Source organism: Apium graveolens, chromosome 7, assembly GCF_009905375.1.
Source record: "Apium graveolens cultivar Ventura chromosome 7, ASM990537v1, whole genome shotgun sequence".
Taxonomy (NCBI): Eukaryota; Viridiplantae; Streptophyta; class Magnoliopsida; order Apiales; family Apiaceae; genus Apium; species Apium graveolens.
The window spans coordinates 253,494,184-253,513,330 of record NC_133653.1 but is presented as its reverse complement, the minus strand read 5'-3'; the positions used below and the strand labels follow the sequence as shown (position 1 = coordinate 253,513,330).

At 29.8% G+C, this 19,147-nt stretch overlaps 1 protein-coding gene across 1 annotated transcript; it reads left to right on the top strand.

The window, feature by feature from the left end:
• The first annotated feature begins 15,874 nt into the window (after positions 1–15,874).
• LOC141672703 (uncharacterized) lies at positions 15,875–18,132 on the top strand. Its single transcript, XM_074479350.1, has 4 exons — positions 15,875–15,981; positions 16,169–16,749; positions 16,931–17,271; positions 17,356–18,132. Exons 1-4 carry the CDS (start codon positions 15,927–15,929, stop codon positions 17,966–17,968), a joined length of 1,590 nt encoding a protein of 529 aa, XP_074335451.1. The 5' UTR covers positions 15,875–15,926; the 3' UTR covers positions 17,969–18,132.
• Positions 18,133–19,147: the final 1,015 nt, after the last annotated feature.

Here is a 19,147-nt window from a genome sequence, read left to right as displayed (position 1 = left end):
GAGAATAGAATATGAAGAGAAAGTTGTGTTGTATTTCATTAGCTAAATGAGCTATTTATAGTAGTTGGTTTACAAGGAGTTGGTTTACAAGGCTTACTAAGTAAGCTATTCAAATCTTCTTCATTAAGTATTACAAAACTTCCTCGATAAGTTTTACAAGTCTTACTCGATAAGCTTTACAAGTCTTCCTTGGTAAGATTTGAGAGACTTCCTCAATACGCTTTGACAATCACTTTATTTTTATTTAAAATATTTTAACACTCCCCCTTGATTGTCAAATACGAGTTATTGCAAAGATTGAATGCCTCATTAAAACCTTGCAAGGAAAAACCCAGTGGGATAAAAACCTTGACGAAGGAAAAAGAGTACAGCCTCCCCCTAAATAAAATGTCTCACATTTTGACATTTTGATGTAGCAAACTTTTTAACCTCCGCATACCCATATTATTTCTTAGCTTCTCAAATGTTGATGTAGGAAGTGAATTTGTAAGTATATCCGCCAGATTATCGCATGAGCGAACTTGTTGAATATCAATATCACCATTTTCTTGAAGTTCATGAGTGTAGAAGAATTTTGGCAATATGTGTTTTGTTCGATCCCCTTTAATATATCCTTCCTTAAGTTGTTTGATGCAGGCCGAGTTATCCTCGAATAAAACTGTAGGACTGTTTGAAATACTTGATAATCCACATGATTCTCGAATATGTTGAATGACCGACCTTAGCCAAATACATTCTCTGCTTGCTTCATGAATTGCTAGTAACTCTGCGTGGTTTGATGAAGTTGCGACCATAGTCTGTTTTGTAGACTTCCAAGAGATAGCAGTATCACAATATGTAAATAGGTAACCTGTTTGTGATCGCCCAAAATGAGGATCTGACATGTATCCAGCATCTGCATATCCAACTAGCCGTGATCTTGAATTGTTTGGGAAGAATAGTCCAAGATCGATTGTCCCTCGAAGATATCTGAATATATATTTTATTCCATCCCAATGCCTTTTAGTAGAGTTAGAACTAAATCTTGCCAACAAGTTCACTGCAAATGCAATATCAGGCTGTGTGTTGTTTGCAAGATACATGAGAGCGCCAATTGCACTGAGATATGGAACTTCAGGTCCAAGAGTCTCTTCATCTTGTTTTCTCGGACGGAAAGGATCTTTTTCAACCTCGAGTGATCGAACAACCATTGGTGTGGTTAGTGGATGAGCTTTGTCCATGTAGAACCGATCAAGAATCTTTTCAGTGTAGTTTGATTGATGAACAAATATTTCTGAAGATAAGTGCTCCACCCGTATACCTAAACAAAATCTTGTCCTTCCAAGATCTTTCATTTCAAACTCATTTTTCAAATAGTTAGCAGCATTAGTAATATCTTCAGTAGTACCGATAATATTCAAATCATCCACATATACAACAATAATAACAAAACCAGTTGATGATTGTTTAATAAAAATGCAAGGACACACTTGATTATTAACATATCCATCATTCAATAAGTACTCACTAAGCCTGTTGTACCACATACGACCGGATTGTTTCAAACCATACAATGATCGTTGTAATTTAACAGAATATAAATGTCGAGGCTTAGTGTCCTCAATATTTAACCCTTCAGGAATTTTCATATAAATATCACTATCAAGTGATCCATATAGGTATGCTGTCACAACATCCATCAAACGTATTTTCAGTTTTTCCATACAAGACATACCCATTAGAAAACGAAAAGTAACTCCATCCATCACAGGAGAGTATGTTTCCTGGTAATCAAAACCAAGTCTTTGAGAGAATCCCTGGGCTACTAGCCGGGCCTTATATTTCATAATTTCATTCTTCTCATTTCGTTTTCGTATAAACACCCATCTATTCCCGACAGGGACTACACCAGCTGGTGTTTGGATTGCAGGTCCAAAATATATTTCTCTTGCGTAATGATTGCAATTCTTCTTGAATCGCAATTTTCCATTTTGGCCAATCATCTCGGTGTCGACACTCTTCCACACTTTGTGGTTCAGGATCGGAGTTCATAATAATATCAGATGCCATGGAAAAAGCATATACATCATCAACCTCAATACTCCCACGATCCAGTAATTTCGCGTTATGGACATAATTCATTGAGATCTCATAATTTTCAGGTACCTTTGCTTCTGTGGAAGCATTTGCCACTTCTGGGGCATGTGCCACTTCTGGGGCAACATTCTCTTCTGGAGGCAATCCCACGTCTGAGAGTTTTGTTACAGCCACTTCAGGGGCTTGAACCTCTTCAGGAGGAAATACCACTTCTGGGGTATTTTCTGAAACTTTTGCCACTTCTGGGGCAATTCCAATCAATTTCCGTTTTCGTGGTACAATATCTTTTGCACCAATAGGTCTACCACGCTTCTGGCGTGGCTTTGAATCACTAATTAATTCTCCAGGAATTGATTTCTTAGTAGGGATTTCAACTCGTGCCGGAGCATTAACAGCAGGTATATGTGACCTTATAATATGTCTAGAGTCACTAAAGGCATCCGACATTTGATTAACAATATTTTTGCATATGAATAATTTTTTGAACTTCAGATTCACATTGATTAGTACGTGAATCAATAGAATTTAATCCTGATGCATTCCATGATATTTCGGAATTTAATTTATGCAAATCATTATCTCCCCCTAATTTAGGGAACATGGATTCATCAAAATGACAATCAGCATAGCGAGCAGTAAAAACATCACCAGTTAATGGTTCCAGATATCTTATAATAGATGGAGAATCAAAACCAACATATATACCAGTTCTTCTTTGAGGTCCCATTTTATTTCTTTGTGGTGGTGATATAGGAACATACACAGCACAACCAAATACTTTTAAATGGGATATATTAGGTACTTGACCAAGAACCAATTCTTGAGGGGATTGTTTGTGGTAAGTAGAATGCCTTATTCTAATTATATTTGCAGCATGAAGTATTGCATGATCCCAAACAGATATAGGTAACTTTGCCCTTAGGAGTAAGGGACGGGCAATAAGTTGAAGTCTTTTAATCAAGGATTCTGCTAAACCATTTTGTGTATGTACGTGAGCCACCGGGTGTTCGACTGAGATTCCTACTGACATACAATATTCATTAAAAGTTGCAGATGTAAATTCAGCAGCATTATCTAATCAGATTGATTTAATGGGATGGTCAGGAAATTGAGCTCGGAGTTTTATTATTTGGGCAAGTAATTTGGCAAAGGCTGTATTTTGGGTTGTAAGTAGACATACATGAGACCATCGAGTTGACGCATCAATTAAAACCATAAAGTACCTAAATGGGCCAGAAGATGGATGTATAGGACCATAAATGTCACATTGAATTCTTTCTAAGAATTTTGGGGACTCGGTTTGAAGCTTAACTGGGGATGGTCGGACAATAAATTTCCTAAGGAACATGCTGAACAATGAAGTTCATCTTGGGATATTATCTTTTGAGTTTTAAGAGGATGTCCCACAGAATTTTCAATGATACGACGCATCATAGATACTCCTGGATGACCGAGTCTTTCGTGCCAAAGGGAAAATAGTTTTGTGTCTATGACTTTGGGGATGTTGACACTATGAGATTCAAGAACTCGTATACTTGTAACATATAATCCTGAAGAAACCGAGTGGAATATTTCTAGGACCCTTTTATTGTCAATGGTGTTTGAGGTGATGAGAAAGTATTCTTTTTCATTCTCATTAATAGTTTCAACGTGAAACCTGTTAAGACGGATATCTTTAAAACTCACTAGGTTTCTAGTTGACTTGCTAGAGTATAGAGCCTCTTGTATTTGTATGTGTGTCTTATTTGGTAGAAGAAAACTAGCTTTCCCAAAACCTTATATTATATTTGATGTACCCGATACCGTCCAGACATGTGAGTTGGTTTTAGTCAACTGTGAGAAGTATTTCTGACTCTGTAAAATAGTGTGTGTGGTTGCGCAATCAACAATGCATATATCTTCCATCTCTACACATATATAAACGAAAAACATCTTTATTAAAAACAAACCGAGTACATAGAACAACAACATAAAACAAGTACATAAAATGAGTACATAAGTAAAACATAAAGAAAATAAGTAAAGCATGACAATACATATGAAGTCTAGTCGTCTAAACCATAATAAAGATTAGCACCAGTGTCTATTTCATTTGAAGTCTAGTCGTCTATTTCATTAATTAGCGAAGTTGGTTTCTACTCTCTTTCCATTATTCCTTTTGGATGACTCGTAGAGATCAACAAGATGTTTGGGTGTGCGACAATTACGTTGCCAGTGCCCCTCAGATCCACACCTATGACAGATGCCTCGGTTCTCTCCTTCTTGGGGCGCCTTTCTTTTATTTGGCACTTCACGTTGCGATTTCTGGTGGCCAGAGTTGTAACCATCACGTTGCCACTTCAGGTGGCCAGAATGATATTGATTGTGAAACCGACCACGAAAATTTCCACGTCCACGGTTTCGTCCATAACCCCGTCCTCCTCTATGCCCTTTCCCACGTTCATTCTTCAGGAATGACGTGTTATGTACTTCAGGTAAATGGGCAGAGCCTGTGGGACGTATCTGATGATTTTTCAGTAGCAACTCATTATTATTTTCAGCCACAAGAAGGAGAGATATCAGCTCGCCATATTTCTGAAAATTACGCTCCCTATATTGTTGAGCCAGGATCATAGTGTTGGGTTGAAAGGTTGAGAGGGTCTTTTCAATCATTTCAGTATCAGTAATATTTTCACCACATAAAAATAATTTTGAGCTTATCTTGAAAAGATCATAATTATATTCAGCTATAGATTTGAAATCTTGTAACCTCAAATTAATCCAGTCATATCGGGCAGATGGCAAGTGAACAAGTTTTTGGTGATCAAATCTATCCTTGAGATTATTCCAAAGGGTGAGTGGATTTTTGATAGTGAGGTATTCAGATTTTAGATCTTCGTGGATGTGATGCCTAAGAAAGATAATCGCTTTTGCATTTTGTTCAACAGTTGGGATCTTTTCCGGGTCAATAGTATCTTTTAGGCCATTAGCACTAAGGTGTAATTCCGCATCAAGGACCCATGACAAATAATTATTCCCGGAAACATCCAAGGCAACAAACTCTAATTTTGCAAGATTTGCCATTCTGAATAGATTTTAAATAAGATATAATATGTCACATAATATTTAAACAGTCAAGTTGAAATAATAACTTTATACAAAAGTTACGACGGCATAGTCGACCAGAAAACTTTTGATTATTACTTGACGGCAGCGCCATCTTTATAGTAGTATTACTTGACGACATAACCATCTTTAGATATTTCAATCAGTAACATAAATATGTAATAATATTTAGAAGAAAATGAGGAAAAGAAAACGTACCTCTTTTATGAAATAGTTTTAGTTGATAGGGACTCGTGGGTCAGAATAAGTCGTAGCTCTTTCGAGAATAAAGCTTCAGTTGGCAGAGACTCGTGCTGATAACGTGTTATAAACCTTGACTGAAAATATTAGTTATGTTTAATGTAGAGGAAGTATAAGAGAATAGAAGATGGAGAGAAAGTTGTGTTGTATTTCATTAGCTAAATGAGCTATTTATAGTAGTTGGTTTACAAGGCTTACTAAGTAAGCTATTCAAATCTTCTTCATTAAGTATTACAAAACTTCCTCGATAAGCTTTACAAGTCTTCCTCGATAAGCTTTACAAGTCTTTCTTGGTAAGATTTGAGAGACTTCCTCGGTACGTTTTGACAATCACTTTATTTTTATTCAAATATTTTAACAAAAAGTTATTAATTCAATAAGTTAGATGATAATTGAGCAGCATTTGGACTGAATTAACTGGATATGCCATTGCCACCATATCTCTAAACTCGAGATATTTTATTCACCTATACAACCTCATACCACCACACCATATTGTCGTGTTTTTTATGTGTGCTAAATGAATATTTTATTCAACTTTAAAGATAGTTACTTGAATTCCGCAAAAAAATGATAGTTACTTGAATTTTTTTACAGTTAATTTTAAAGAATTAAATTCCAGATATAAAGTTAGGCATAGTACATAAATGAATTATTATCTTATTTATTAATCATTTTTTAGTTTGAAAATATATCTTATATATTTTTAACATATTTTTTTATTATAAAAAGTAATTAAAATGTACATATATAATTTTAAAAAAAATATTGAAAATAGAATCCCTCATATATAAATAATCTATATTGTTATTACATATTTAGATAAATTCGAATTATAATGAGTCAATGCATTTTAGTTTATTTCGAATTTGAAATCAGAACTTGGCTCATTGTTAAAAAAATACTCGAAATTTGACTACATGACCTGACTGAAAAACATCGTCACATTCTACGTTTAGTAAGTTTAAATTACAAGCTCGACAAGAATATCTTACCAAAAATGTGAATTTTTTTAATATCTTACGTTGATATAAATTAATGTGTTTGAGGTCTTTATAGGATCAAGTCAATTGATTATTGATATTAAAATTACCAACTTCACTGGCAACGCATTATTATTTTTGGGATTTGTCCCGATTTTAAGAATATTTGAAATTTGATATAAGACTTCACGAGATTTGTTAAAACTACGATGATATATTAAATCAATTTATTTTTCATTTTTCACTTAAAAAAAACTAGCTTTTTAAAAAGAATTCTCTTAGATAAGCAATATTCATTGATCAAGATAATATTGTACAAATATTTTGAATTATTTTAATAATTTGAATTATTCAAATAAATATATCTATACTATATTGTAGCATTTGATTCAATGCATTTTTGTTATTCTCAAGTAACAATGAGATTTACAGAAGGAGGGTTGAATGTAAATCTCAAAACTTTTTAAAGTTTTGAGCAGTTTCAAAGGCTAAGTGTATAATGAACAGATGTGTGTGAATTGCTTTAAGCAAGTGCAGACAGATGTATATTCAAAACACAAATGTAAAGAACACAGAAACTTTTAAAACTTTTCTGGTGGATTTGTTGTTCCACCAGAGATGTGTATTTCAGAAAATCTGTGATACAAAAAATTATACGCAGCTGCTTCCTAGTACAAACTAGATGATTTTCTCTCTGAATTTTTCTAAACAACTCTTGAAAATTCACACCTAATTACTAGCTGCAACTTGGTTTATATATCACCAAGTTTACAAGTGATGACTAAGATAAAATACAATATAAAATAGTCCTTCACATGTTTCTTCTTCATTTCTCTATCCAATGCAATCTAAAATAATCTGTGAATCTTTGAATACTTCCTTGTTTGCACCAGAATGTAAATGCTGTTTTTTCTTGATTCCTTCAAGAGGCTACCACATTCCAATTGTCTCTGTCAACGCATGTGCCTCTGTCAGCTTATGAACTGTCACTATCAACTGCTATGGAGCTGAGCATCCATTGAAGCTTTCATCCGTTGGTGGCTTTATCCGTTGATGCTTTAGCAGTTGAAACTTTATCCGTTGATGCACTCATCTGTTGATGGATGTTATCTGTTGAAGCTTTAGAGACATCCGTTGAGGCTTTGTTTCTCATCCGTTGAAGGCCTTTAATTTATCAGTTGATACTACTTCATTTATACAAAATTACAAGGCATGAAATATTTACAATTAGCCCTCCTATTTGCATATCCACTAGTAGTCAACATGACTTATAATTTCCTACAACTTCTAAGAATTATAAATCAATTTCAAAGACTGAAATGTGCTACAATACTAAACTTATTTCTAAGTAAAGCTACTTCATCAACAGATAGCCAAAGTGGTCTTATCCGTTGAGGCTACAAACACTAGTTTTCTACTTAAGTGTTTTGTTTAACCTATCATCAAACTAATACACATATATTCCTAACAATTTTATATTATTTAAAGAGAAAATATATATTATTCAATAATTTGAAGGAATTAACCAGTTCAACTGATATTTATAAAATTTTATCGAATTGAAAAATATTTAATTTTAGGAGAATAGTATACAATGTTATGAAATTATTATATGAAGAAATATTATAGTCATAATGAAAAAAACTTAAAAACGGTTTAGATAACGATATAATTACAATTTTCCCTTCGAATTCTTGAAAAAAAATCATGAATATCAATAATAAATCTTAAAAGTATATAATTTATTTTTATTTTACAACCATGATTGATACTCGATTGCGTAAAAAATAGATATGGATTGTTTGTCGGTGATAATGTGAATACCTTATATAAATTATAACAATTTATTTATTACATAATTTTAATTTTTGAATAATTATAAATGCATGTTATTTAAGTAATCAATTGTCTCAATAGATGTAAATAATGATTATACATGTACATAAATCAGATATTTAGCATATAAATAATTGAAACCATCATAATTTACTAAAAAATGTAAAATACAATAATTTACATGCTAACACACACATACATATAACTTAATCTTACTTTGTTAACAGTAGTTTAAATAAAAAACTAACATTTTCCCTTACATACATACGTTGAATTTCAAAAACTAATATTTTTCATTAAAATCAACTTTAATATTAACAGTAATGTAAATTTTACATTATTGTATATTATGAATGCAAGTCATTCTGACTTTAGTTATGCATTTTTTATTTTTTTAAATTGAGTAAGTTAATTGTAAGTCATTAGTGAACTCAGTAGTAATATAGACCAGTACATATAGTTTATTTAAATAAAATTTCAAATTTTTGGTCAACTCTGTATTCAACATATATGTTAATTTTTAGCTTTTTATTTTTAAACATACTAACGACATTCTACAAATTAAGTTTAATCATTTCGTTTCAAATATAATCATTCATTAAATACAAATTATACAACACAAATAAGAATATATATATATATATTGCTTAATGAGTTATATTAGAAACGTTGTGTAATTTGGTAATGTCTTGTATGAAAATAATACACATTGATAAACAAATAATTTGTATTTGATATACGTTAGACATTGTACAACATTTACAAATAAGAAAACAACTAAGAGTAATTCCAACAATCTCCTTACATTTTCACTACAAATAATTTAAATAAATGAGCTACTAATTATTTAGAAGTCAAAATCAAACAATTTCTCCAACAATTCTCCTTAAACTCACACTCTATCTATCTTTTTACTCATTAAAGTCAATAGACTGTTAAGAAAAATATAATATACTAATAGTTGAGAAGGGGATATTCAGTATTAAAAGTGAGGAAACATTTGAACCTTCTATTGTTATAGAAGGGGACAATGAGCTTATTGGTGAGAAATTTTATCTCTATTTTTTTAAAATTTGACTTAAGGGATAGTATTAGAGTTGCTCTAAGAATATTATAATTAAATGATGCAAGCCGTGCCTCACACGGGTTATTAAGCTAGTTTTGCCAGGAATCGCCTACGTGCATGCATATTTGATTTTTGCTATTTCTGTACTTCTCTTTCCATGTTGATTTTCGAGGTAATTAACTTTCACGGGGACATATAATAATTATATAGGTAGCTAGCATTTCAGGGACAGTGAAAGACTATTATTTAAAAAATAAAAAATAAAAAATATATTTTATTTTTCATCATATATAATTACAAATTTTAGTTATCAAGTTAAAAAGCGAATTTATACAATTTTTTTATTTAAAAAATCATTTTAATTTAATAAAAAAGTTTAAAGTGGTTCTATAATAGAATCACCTAGAAATCACACTTATTCAAAATTATTTTATTGTAAAATCAAAATTATTTTTTTTTCAAATTTTAATTTGTTAAATATTTTATTATATTTAAATATAATTATTATTTCAGATTAGCATGAATTTCATATTTTTTAAAATAAAATTTTATAATTTATGATAAGATTCTATAATAAAATCAATAATTATCCACAATTTTTTCTATAAAAAAGGTAATAAAAATATATTTTAATCACAAGTCATTAGAAGTCTTCGACTATCCTTTTTGTATATATAATAATGTTATACAATACACTATTGTACTTTATACAGCATTATCCTCCTTGTCACTGTGCAACCTGATTGAACCAGCTGCTAAACTTGATGAATTTATAATGTGATCATCCAAGTATATGCAAATTAAATATTATGTGGATACATCCTATGAATGTATAAAATATTTATATATTCTTAGTTCTCAGGTCGATGATGTCTAGTGCACCATTATTTGAGATAAATATTACAAAATTTGTCTTTTTTTAACATGACAAGTTTAAATTAGGTAGCGTAATATTTTAGAATAAAATATTACAAGCTTTGTCTTTCTTATCTAACAACTCAAATTTAGGGTTATCTAATTTTTAAGATAACAACTATAATCACAAGATTTGTCTCTTTTAATCAAACAAGTCAAGTTAGTTAGCATAATTTTTGGATCATTAGATTTGTCTTTCTTTTAATCAAATAATTCAAGTTTAGGTTGTTTCACTTTTTACATAATAAAATATTAAAAAATTTGTCTTTTTTATCTAACAACTCAAATTTAGGGATACTTGAATAAAATATTATAAGATTTGTCTTTCTTTTAAATAATAATAAAAGTCAAGTTTTGTTAGAATAATTTTGAGATAAAATATTACAAGATTTATCCTTTCTTATAATCAAACAACTCAAGTGTATGTAGTATAATTTTTGAGATAAAAAATTACAAAATTTATATTTTTTTATCTAACAACTCAAATTTTGTCTTTATATTTGATTTTAAAATTTCAAAATTGGAATGTTGCTAACCTTTAATGCATTCTCTGATACTCTTTATAAGTTTTTATATATTTTTTTTAAATGTCCCATTCAATTTTATATATTTAAAAAGTTATTAAAAGTAGTAAAGTTTTATAAAATAAAAATTAACTAACCACTAGTTTGTTCCACTACACTCATTTATGAATGTGTTTGGGTAACACTATAAGTTGCTTATGAAAGGATCCAACTTATCAGTTGAATTTAAAATTTATAATCTGATAAGTTAAAAGTCATGAATGACAATCTTTTTTTCCAACTTATTTTGATTATTTTATTTATTTTATTAATTTTGATGTTAAAAATATAAGTTTTTTAATTTTTTTCTAACTGAAAATTTATGAATTAGAATAATTTTATTTAATAATTATTTATTTTAATTTATTTAAGTAAAAAAAATTATGACTTATAAGTACATTTATCCAAACACTTATATCACTTATAAACTTATCATTTATTTAACACTTATTCATTTTAAATTATAAATCACTTATTTTAAAATTTTCAAACGGCACTATATTGATTATACCACGTACTTTAGGCATTATTATTATTATTTTTTATTAAATTACACTTTTTCTTAAGTTCCTTATAGAATTTAATGGGACTATAAACTCAAACATATACAATTATGGTCTTAGATTTTGACCTAGCTCGTCATAATACTCTGTGATAAATATATGGTTTTTTAGGCAGCTTAACTACCCCTTTTTATATACATAATTTTTGTTCCCAAAACTACAATATTAGAAAATTCACAAAAATTGTAAGCTCTTTTAAATATCACCTAGGCCCAGGCCAATCATTAATCCGCGTTACCACAAAGTGACGTGATATACCTTCATATTCACTACAGGAAATGCCGCTAATATTTACCCATATCACTATATTTATTATTCAATTTGTGCCTACAATCTATTTCTAAATTAGTATTTGAGAACTGCGTCATAAAATGAAATTTAGTAAAATAAAAAAAAATTAAAGGATCCTAAATAAGAATGAACTATGCATAAAAAAATGTTAAGATACATAAACTTAGGATTTACTATCAAGTAATTTCAATTTTTATTGTGTCTGATTTGAGTAGAAATGTTATTTTCAATCTACAAATAATTCTTACTGACACAAAAATTGATACTATGAAAAATAATCACTTGATTCGTGCCAGAGGATACTTGCATGAGATGATTTCATTATATCCTACATATAATATAATTGTTATATCCGATTAATGTAATTTGTTCGTGAATTAACATTGTCATTTCACAAGTATTAAAAGAATTATCACTAAAAGACTCCCACAAACTGAGCTATATATATAGCTAGGCAGGCTGCTCAAAGAAATAGTAGTACTTAAAGAAATAGCAGTTTTAACAACAAAACTCATGATTATTATGCAAGTATTTAAATGTAAATACAATATAAAACAAATATCATAAATCATAAAAACCTTAAGAGATAAAAGAAACAAACATATGAACCAGAAAAATATAAATATGAACAAATAAAACATATAGAAGCTATATGCATGATTTATACATGCATATACCCAATAAAAATAAAAAAAAATTAAAACATATTTATATAATATATTACTTAACATATCTAAAATATATTTTATACAATGTAATAATTTAAAAGGATGTAAACAACACAAAAAATATTAATAATTAAACTAAATTTTACTACATTTATAATATTTAAAGTAAATAAAATCAAATCATAACAAATTTAGCATTTTTGGGAAATCGATTAAAGTTTCAAAATAAATTTTTCATAAAAATATTAATCAATCATCACATACATTGCACGACTATATAATTGGTGTAAGGGAGTATGTCTTTTTATTATTAGTAGTTATAAATTTTAAATTAATTAAATATATATTAAAAATATGCTAATTTTACATTTTAATGCAAAAATCACGAGTAATATATTATAATAAAGTTAGAGTGAAAATAATATATAATTTTTAAAGTTAGAAACATGACATTTTATGCAAAAAATTCAAAAAAGAGTAAAATAAAGTTAACGGTAATAAAACAAGTATTATTAGTAATAAAATAATATATATCAAGTATCCGTGCATAGCACATGTATAAACTACCCATTTCAAATTTTTAAATATTTCAATCCCTCAGATTCACAGTTGAGACCGAATTTTTAGAGATTTATCTAGCCAAATTCATGATTTCCATTACAAGTAAATACTCTAATTATAATAGATGATTTGGATTTTAATAAATACTCTGACTGAAATAGGAGATCACAATGGTAGAATGATATGCTAGCATTTTAAAGAATTAGTGCTCTATAAAAACATCTAAATAGCCAAGTAAATGCAGGCACCCGAAACTGGCCAGCACAAATAGACAACTAGGGTTCTGTGTTGTTTCCACCAATTATTCTGTTTTGTTTCCCCAAAATTATGTTTTATTTATCTCACTACATTAAGTACATTATCTGGCCCAAAAGTATAAAATTACCTACATTTTGCATTTATAAAATGTTAACGAAATGATGCTTTTTTGTACACTTAATTTTATCATAAGTTATAAGTTACTAATATTAGCACGAAATGATGCTTTTTTGTACACTTAATTTTATCATAAGTTATAAGTTATTAATACTAACTTAAAACCCACGATACGTCTCACACATATTTTTTTTAATATTATAATTTTTTTTTAAAAAAATTGAATTTAATTTTTAATTTTGTTCATCTAAAACTTTAAATGATATGACTTCATAATAATTATATTAGTAGACGTATATGTTTATAATTTTTTAGAACATTTAAACTTATTTAAAGTGATAACATTGGTAATGAGAGAAATGTTGTTATAACGAAATTATTATTTTATTGAGGGTAAAAATATAATGTCTCCATATTGTTGAAATCTTAAAAATATTATTTTAGCATGCTGATTACTTAATCGATTAACTATAATTCTATAAAAGATTTTTGAAAAAGACGATATTACTGATTGAACGATATAGTTTTATTGATAATTCTTTGTGTATTTTTTTAAAAATAATATTTATGTTTTAATTAAAATTTGATTTTTTAGTTCACATCAATAGGATACGAATAATACTTAGTCTAATATTAATTTGATTTATTTCGGATCACTGATTTATATTATTTTATTTCAGCCCCATGCAGAATACACCGACCAAATCAAATTAATTATTTTTAGTTTGATTTTAATTTTTTTTAAAGTCTGGATCAATAAGATAATTTTGTTTTAGACTGAATAATTAATATATATGATTTTATTTTTGATGGTCGAATTGTATTTTTATTTTAGTTTTGTATTAGTTTCAATCAATTGGATAATGTATTTTTTATCCTGGATAAATAAAATATATTATTTTGTTTATCCAAATTCATTAGTATAATTTTTTTAGGAGGATTGATATTATTATTATTTTATCTAAGCCCGATTAAAATGATATATCAACTAAATCTTAATATTTATATTTAATTTGCTTAAATTTAATTTAGCCCAAAATAACAAATTAGAATAATATAGAACTCGATATGAATTAAAATATAATTTGGTAGAAAAAGTTGAATTTAATATAAATTATAATGATATAGAGTTCGATATAAAATATAATTGAAATTGGTAAAGCAAAAGAGGAAGTTGACTTCAATATCAATTAAAATTATAATTGATCGACCCAATAATTAAGTAATGATAATTAAATAATTTCAACAAGTACCAACCGACTACCAAACTTTTAATATTTTGTCTATTATAATATAGTATAGATAATGTCATAAATCTCCCATGAGCAAATCTCTCGGATATCAAACAATAAATTATAATCACTCATTCATCCCGTCTTAGGGTGTGTTTGGTATTGCTGTTGCTGTTGCTGACAGCAACAACAGTTTTTCGCTGAAAAACAGTTTAAAAACTGTTTGGTAAAATTCAAAAACTATTTTTCAGAAAAGTGCTTTGGGCCTGCAAGTTATTGCCAAAAAAAGTAAGTCCCTGCTTTTCAGCATTTGGGGGAAGTAGATGCTGATTTCACCATTAAACCTTATCAAAAGCATTATTATTTTTAATTTTTTGCATCAAAATATATACATATCAAAAAAATTACCAAACACATCTGATTTTTACAACAAAACTTTTTTCAGTACAACAATTTTTAACAGTAATCCCAAGAGCCTTAATCTTGATTTTAAATTGCAAGTAGACAAGAAAAATATACAAATCCCGATCCCCACCGTACTAACAACAGTAAAATTAATTAGTTGGACGATAAGGCAACAGCAAATAACTCGGTCGAATTGAACAGGATGGGTTTTCGACTTTTCAGTTAGATTATTATATAACTTTTTACTGTTAAGTTGAAAAGTAATGTTAGGTTAAATAAAATTTATATCAAAATCATTATAAAATAACATGCATGTTGAAATTTAATTCGCGAGCCTATATAAATGCACAAAATTTTTGTTGAGTAATAACTTAACTTTTGTATTCATCTAGAAGAAAAACAAAAATTGAATTCATAAAGTTATTATTCATAAAATATTCAATATTCGGACCGGTAAGGATAGTGGGTCAAGGACAAATTTAGTCTATTTTTACATAATTTCTGAAAAGTTGGCCAACTTTAGCCGATGAGATACCCAACTGTCAGAGTGGAGTATCCACTTTATACAAGATACCCAACTGTCAGTAAAGTATCCCATATATGAAATATCCAACTACCAGTGGAGTATCTTATATAAATTGGGATACCCAACTGGGTAGTTGAGTATCTTATACAAATTGGGATACCCAATTTGTTCATGAGTTCGAATCTCAAGGGAGGAGAATATGCTTCATGAGTCATAGCCAAAAAAATTTTTAGGAATTATTTTTGTAACAAGGACCTCTAGCATTTTTCTAAGTTGAATGAATGTGTGAATACATATTTGATTTAAACGTAGAATAAAAAAGGCAATTAAGACAAAATTTAATTCCTAGTTTATGTTGACTTGACTAGCATAATATTAAGAATTAATAAGATACCCTGTAAGTTTTGTAAGCCAGACTATCTTTTCGTGTATATATATATAGCTGTACTATAAGTGTTGAAATGCAATCAAATTCAAGAAACTTGAGTAGTTCTACTTAGTGTTTTAGTTTCTTAAACATAATGTCTTTCCATGATGAAGAAGAGCAAATCCCTGAAGTCCTTAATGCTGCTGCAGGTTTATTTAATTTACGATTTCGTTTATCGAAAGCACACTTTACTATCTGATCATCAGAATCATACGAATGTATAATTGGTTTACTTTATGCTTATTGTGTTCTTGCAGCATATTGTAGCTATGTAATTTGTACTTTACTACTTTAGTTTCCACTAGGATTTTAACTAGTTGTGTTTGTGTTTTATAGGAAACGATGATTCGTTCACGTTGGGAAAAGCAAAGTTGAAAATCATCAACTCAGCCATGGCACCTGTGGATGAAAGCAAGTTGAGCGTGCTGGTGGAGTTGACTGGGTTAGGAATGAACAAAGAAAGGGTCGGGCTTGATCTTGTCACTGTGTTAGATGTTAGTGGCAGCATGCAGAACAACGACAGGTTAGAAAAACTGAAAAAAGCCATGGAATTTGTCATCAAGAAACTGAGCCCTATTGATCGTCTATCAATCGTCACATTCGGCACTGAAGCCCACAAGCTATGCGGATTGCGAGTGGTGAATGAAAAATCTAAGGCTCATTACATACAACTCGTCAAACATGACCTACATATAGATGGTTGGACAAACATCGCTGCCGGCCTTCAGATGGGCTTGAAAGTGCTTGCTGAACGCAAATACAAGGATGGACGTTCAGTTGGCATTATGCTTATGTCGGATGGTGAGCCCAACCTAGGTGCAGATCCTACCAAGGTTGAGGTGGGGAATGTGCCTGTGTACACATTCGGTTTTGGGACAGCAACAAATACTCTAGGAGATCCTAAAAAAATGGCCGATGTAAGTAGGCTTTGGTTGCATGATTGTGCTAAATTATACACTTGTTCTGTATTTTTAATAAATTAACTTTTGGTAATGAATATTTTTACTCAGTAGCCTGTAGTATGATCAGTAAACTACTAGTTTCTTTTTTAGATAGTTTGTGGACTAACACTGGCAGTTGATTTATTTTGTTTAATAGGTGCTAAATAGCATCGCAAAAAATAGTAAAGGGGGAACGTTCTCTGATGTTCCAAACACTGATGGGCTGGGTGCTGCATTTGCCCAGTGTTTGGGCGGCCTTCTTACCTTGTCTGTTCAGGATTTGAAACTAGTCATCTCGCCACAAAACAAAACGAAAGTCACGACTGTGTTTGCAGGAGACTATAAACAATCGGGGAACACAGACGCTGAACCTGCTGTGACTATATCTTTCGGTAACTTGTACGACAAAGAGATGCGAAAAATTATTGTTGAACTTGATCTCCCTAAGGTTGACAAGGAGGTGACCTTGCCAGTCCTTAAAATCAGTTACAAGTACATGTGCGTACTTTTTCTTTGACTTTAAACTCTCTATACATCATTTGATTTACTCAACTGGATATTTATGGAAGCTGATGTTTGCAGGAATAAAACTAATACGAAGGTATTAAAATCCCCTCCTATATTGGCAAATGTAAAGCGCATTGGAAGATCCACACCTGTAGAGAGGGAGGAAGTCAGTGTTGAGGCCAGTCGTATCAAGACTGCAGAGATGATTAAAGAGTCTAGAATCATGGCTGATAAAGAAAATTTTGATGGTGCTAAAAACAAGATTGTTGAAGCCCAGAACTTTCTTGAGGATGTCGAAATCGACGGGATTAACAAATTCATTGAGTTTCTAAAAGAAGAGCTGCAACACATCCTGATAATCTTGCAATCACCTGCAGACTACAAAAAGATTGGTCGTGCTTTAATCCTATCTGCCGAGCTCTCCCACGAACGTCAACGTTTTGCTGCAAGAGGTGATACTGAAAAGTCGACAGGAATGTTTGCAACTCCACGTATGGAAGCATACAAAAAGCAATGCGAATCATTTGTAAAGGGCGAGCCGGTGCCCACAGCAGCTGAGGACGTCAAGGAAGAGATGCTCGCTGATCCAATCGGTCCCATCTCCGGAGCACTTAATTTCCAGATTCAGATTGCCATTCAGGCTCTCATGTCCATTCAAAACATTATCGATTCAGCAACTCCATACTGATCACTGCATCTGCTACAATAATGATTGTGCAATCTTGGCAATCAAATAATTTCCACTCTGTATTTGCATTTCAAAAATCCATCGGACCCCATGTGGTGCCTGCGAACAATATTACCTGTACTTTATGTTTGTATTACATCTACTTTATAAATGGTTTCTTCCAACTTCGAATGCAAGCTATTATCTTTGGTATCTGTTAGATGGATATGTTAACCTACTGACATGTTGTCTGTGATTATTACATCTGCCAGTACCTTGCCCTTGCTAAGCATCGGGAAACAAATTCATTCATTTTTCTTATTAAAAGTATAGAATTTTAAGCAAATCATTAAGTAAATGTAATTTAAAGAGATACGTGAGTATGCAAGTATAATAAAATGGATTGTACTGTTACTAAAAAATAATAGAATATAATAAATATTTATGAACTTGATAATTTTTATTATTCAGTGAAAGTGTAGGAACATTTTTCAGCCTAAAACAAAAAAAAATTTATATGACATGATAATTGAGTTATTTAAATTTAACACAAACATTATATATATATATATATATATATTATCGTATTATACGTACATTAATTCAATTACATTATTCATAGATTTAGATATCAATTTTCTAATCTCACGATAAAAAAATATAACTTCAATGACGGTGGTATAGTCTGCAACATAAGCTGAAACCTTAAATTTGTTCAAAAAATGATTGTAATGAGTTTTATTTATTTAATAAATAGCATAAGAGTTTTAAAATAATTTTTCTTGATAAAGTAATAATACATATTACCTTCTATTAGAACAATTCTATGGCATGTAATTTAAATTGTAACCGAGATATTCTTAAGTTGTATAACATTACAAATATATTTTTATAATTTTTTCAAAATTAGTAGAAGAATTTTAAGATTAATAATTAAAATTGCATGCCATAATCTTAAAAAAATGAGAAACAAAGAACCATTATGTAGTAAAATTGTTGTACTAAGCACAACATATGCAAAAATACTAAAGAAATAGTCATAAAACAGAATCTAAGAAAAAAAGAAGATAAGTTGAAAGATAATGTTGGTGAACAATAGTGACATAATAATTTTAGTGACATAATAATTTAAAATTCATGCAAGTTATAGAAGAACTTGACCAAATATTTGGTGTTACAATTCTATTTGTTGTCTTCTTG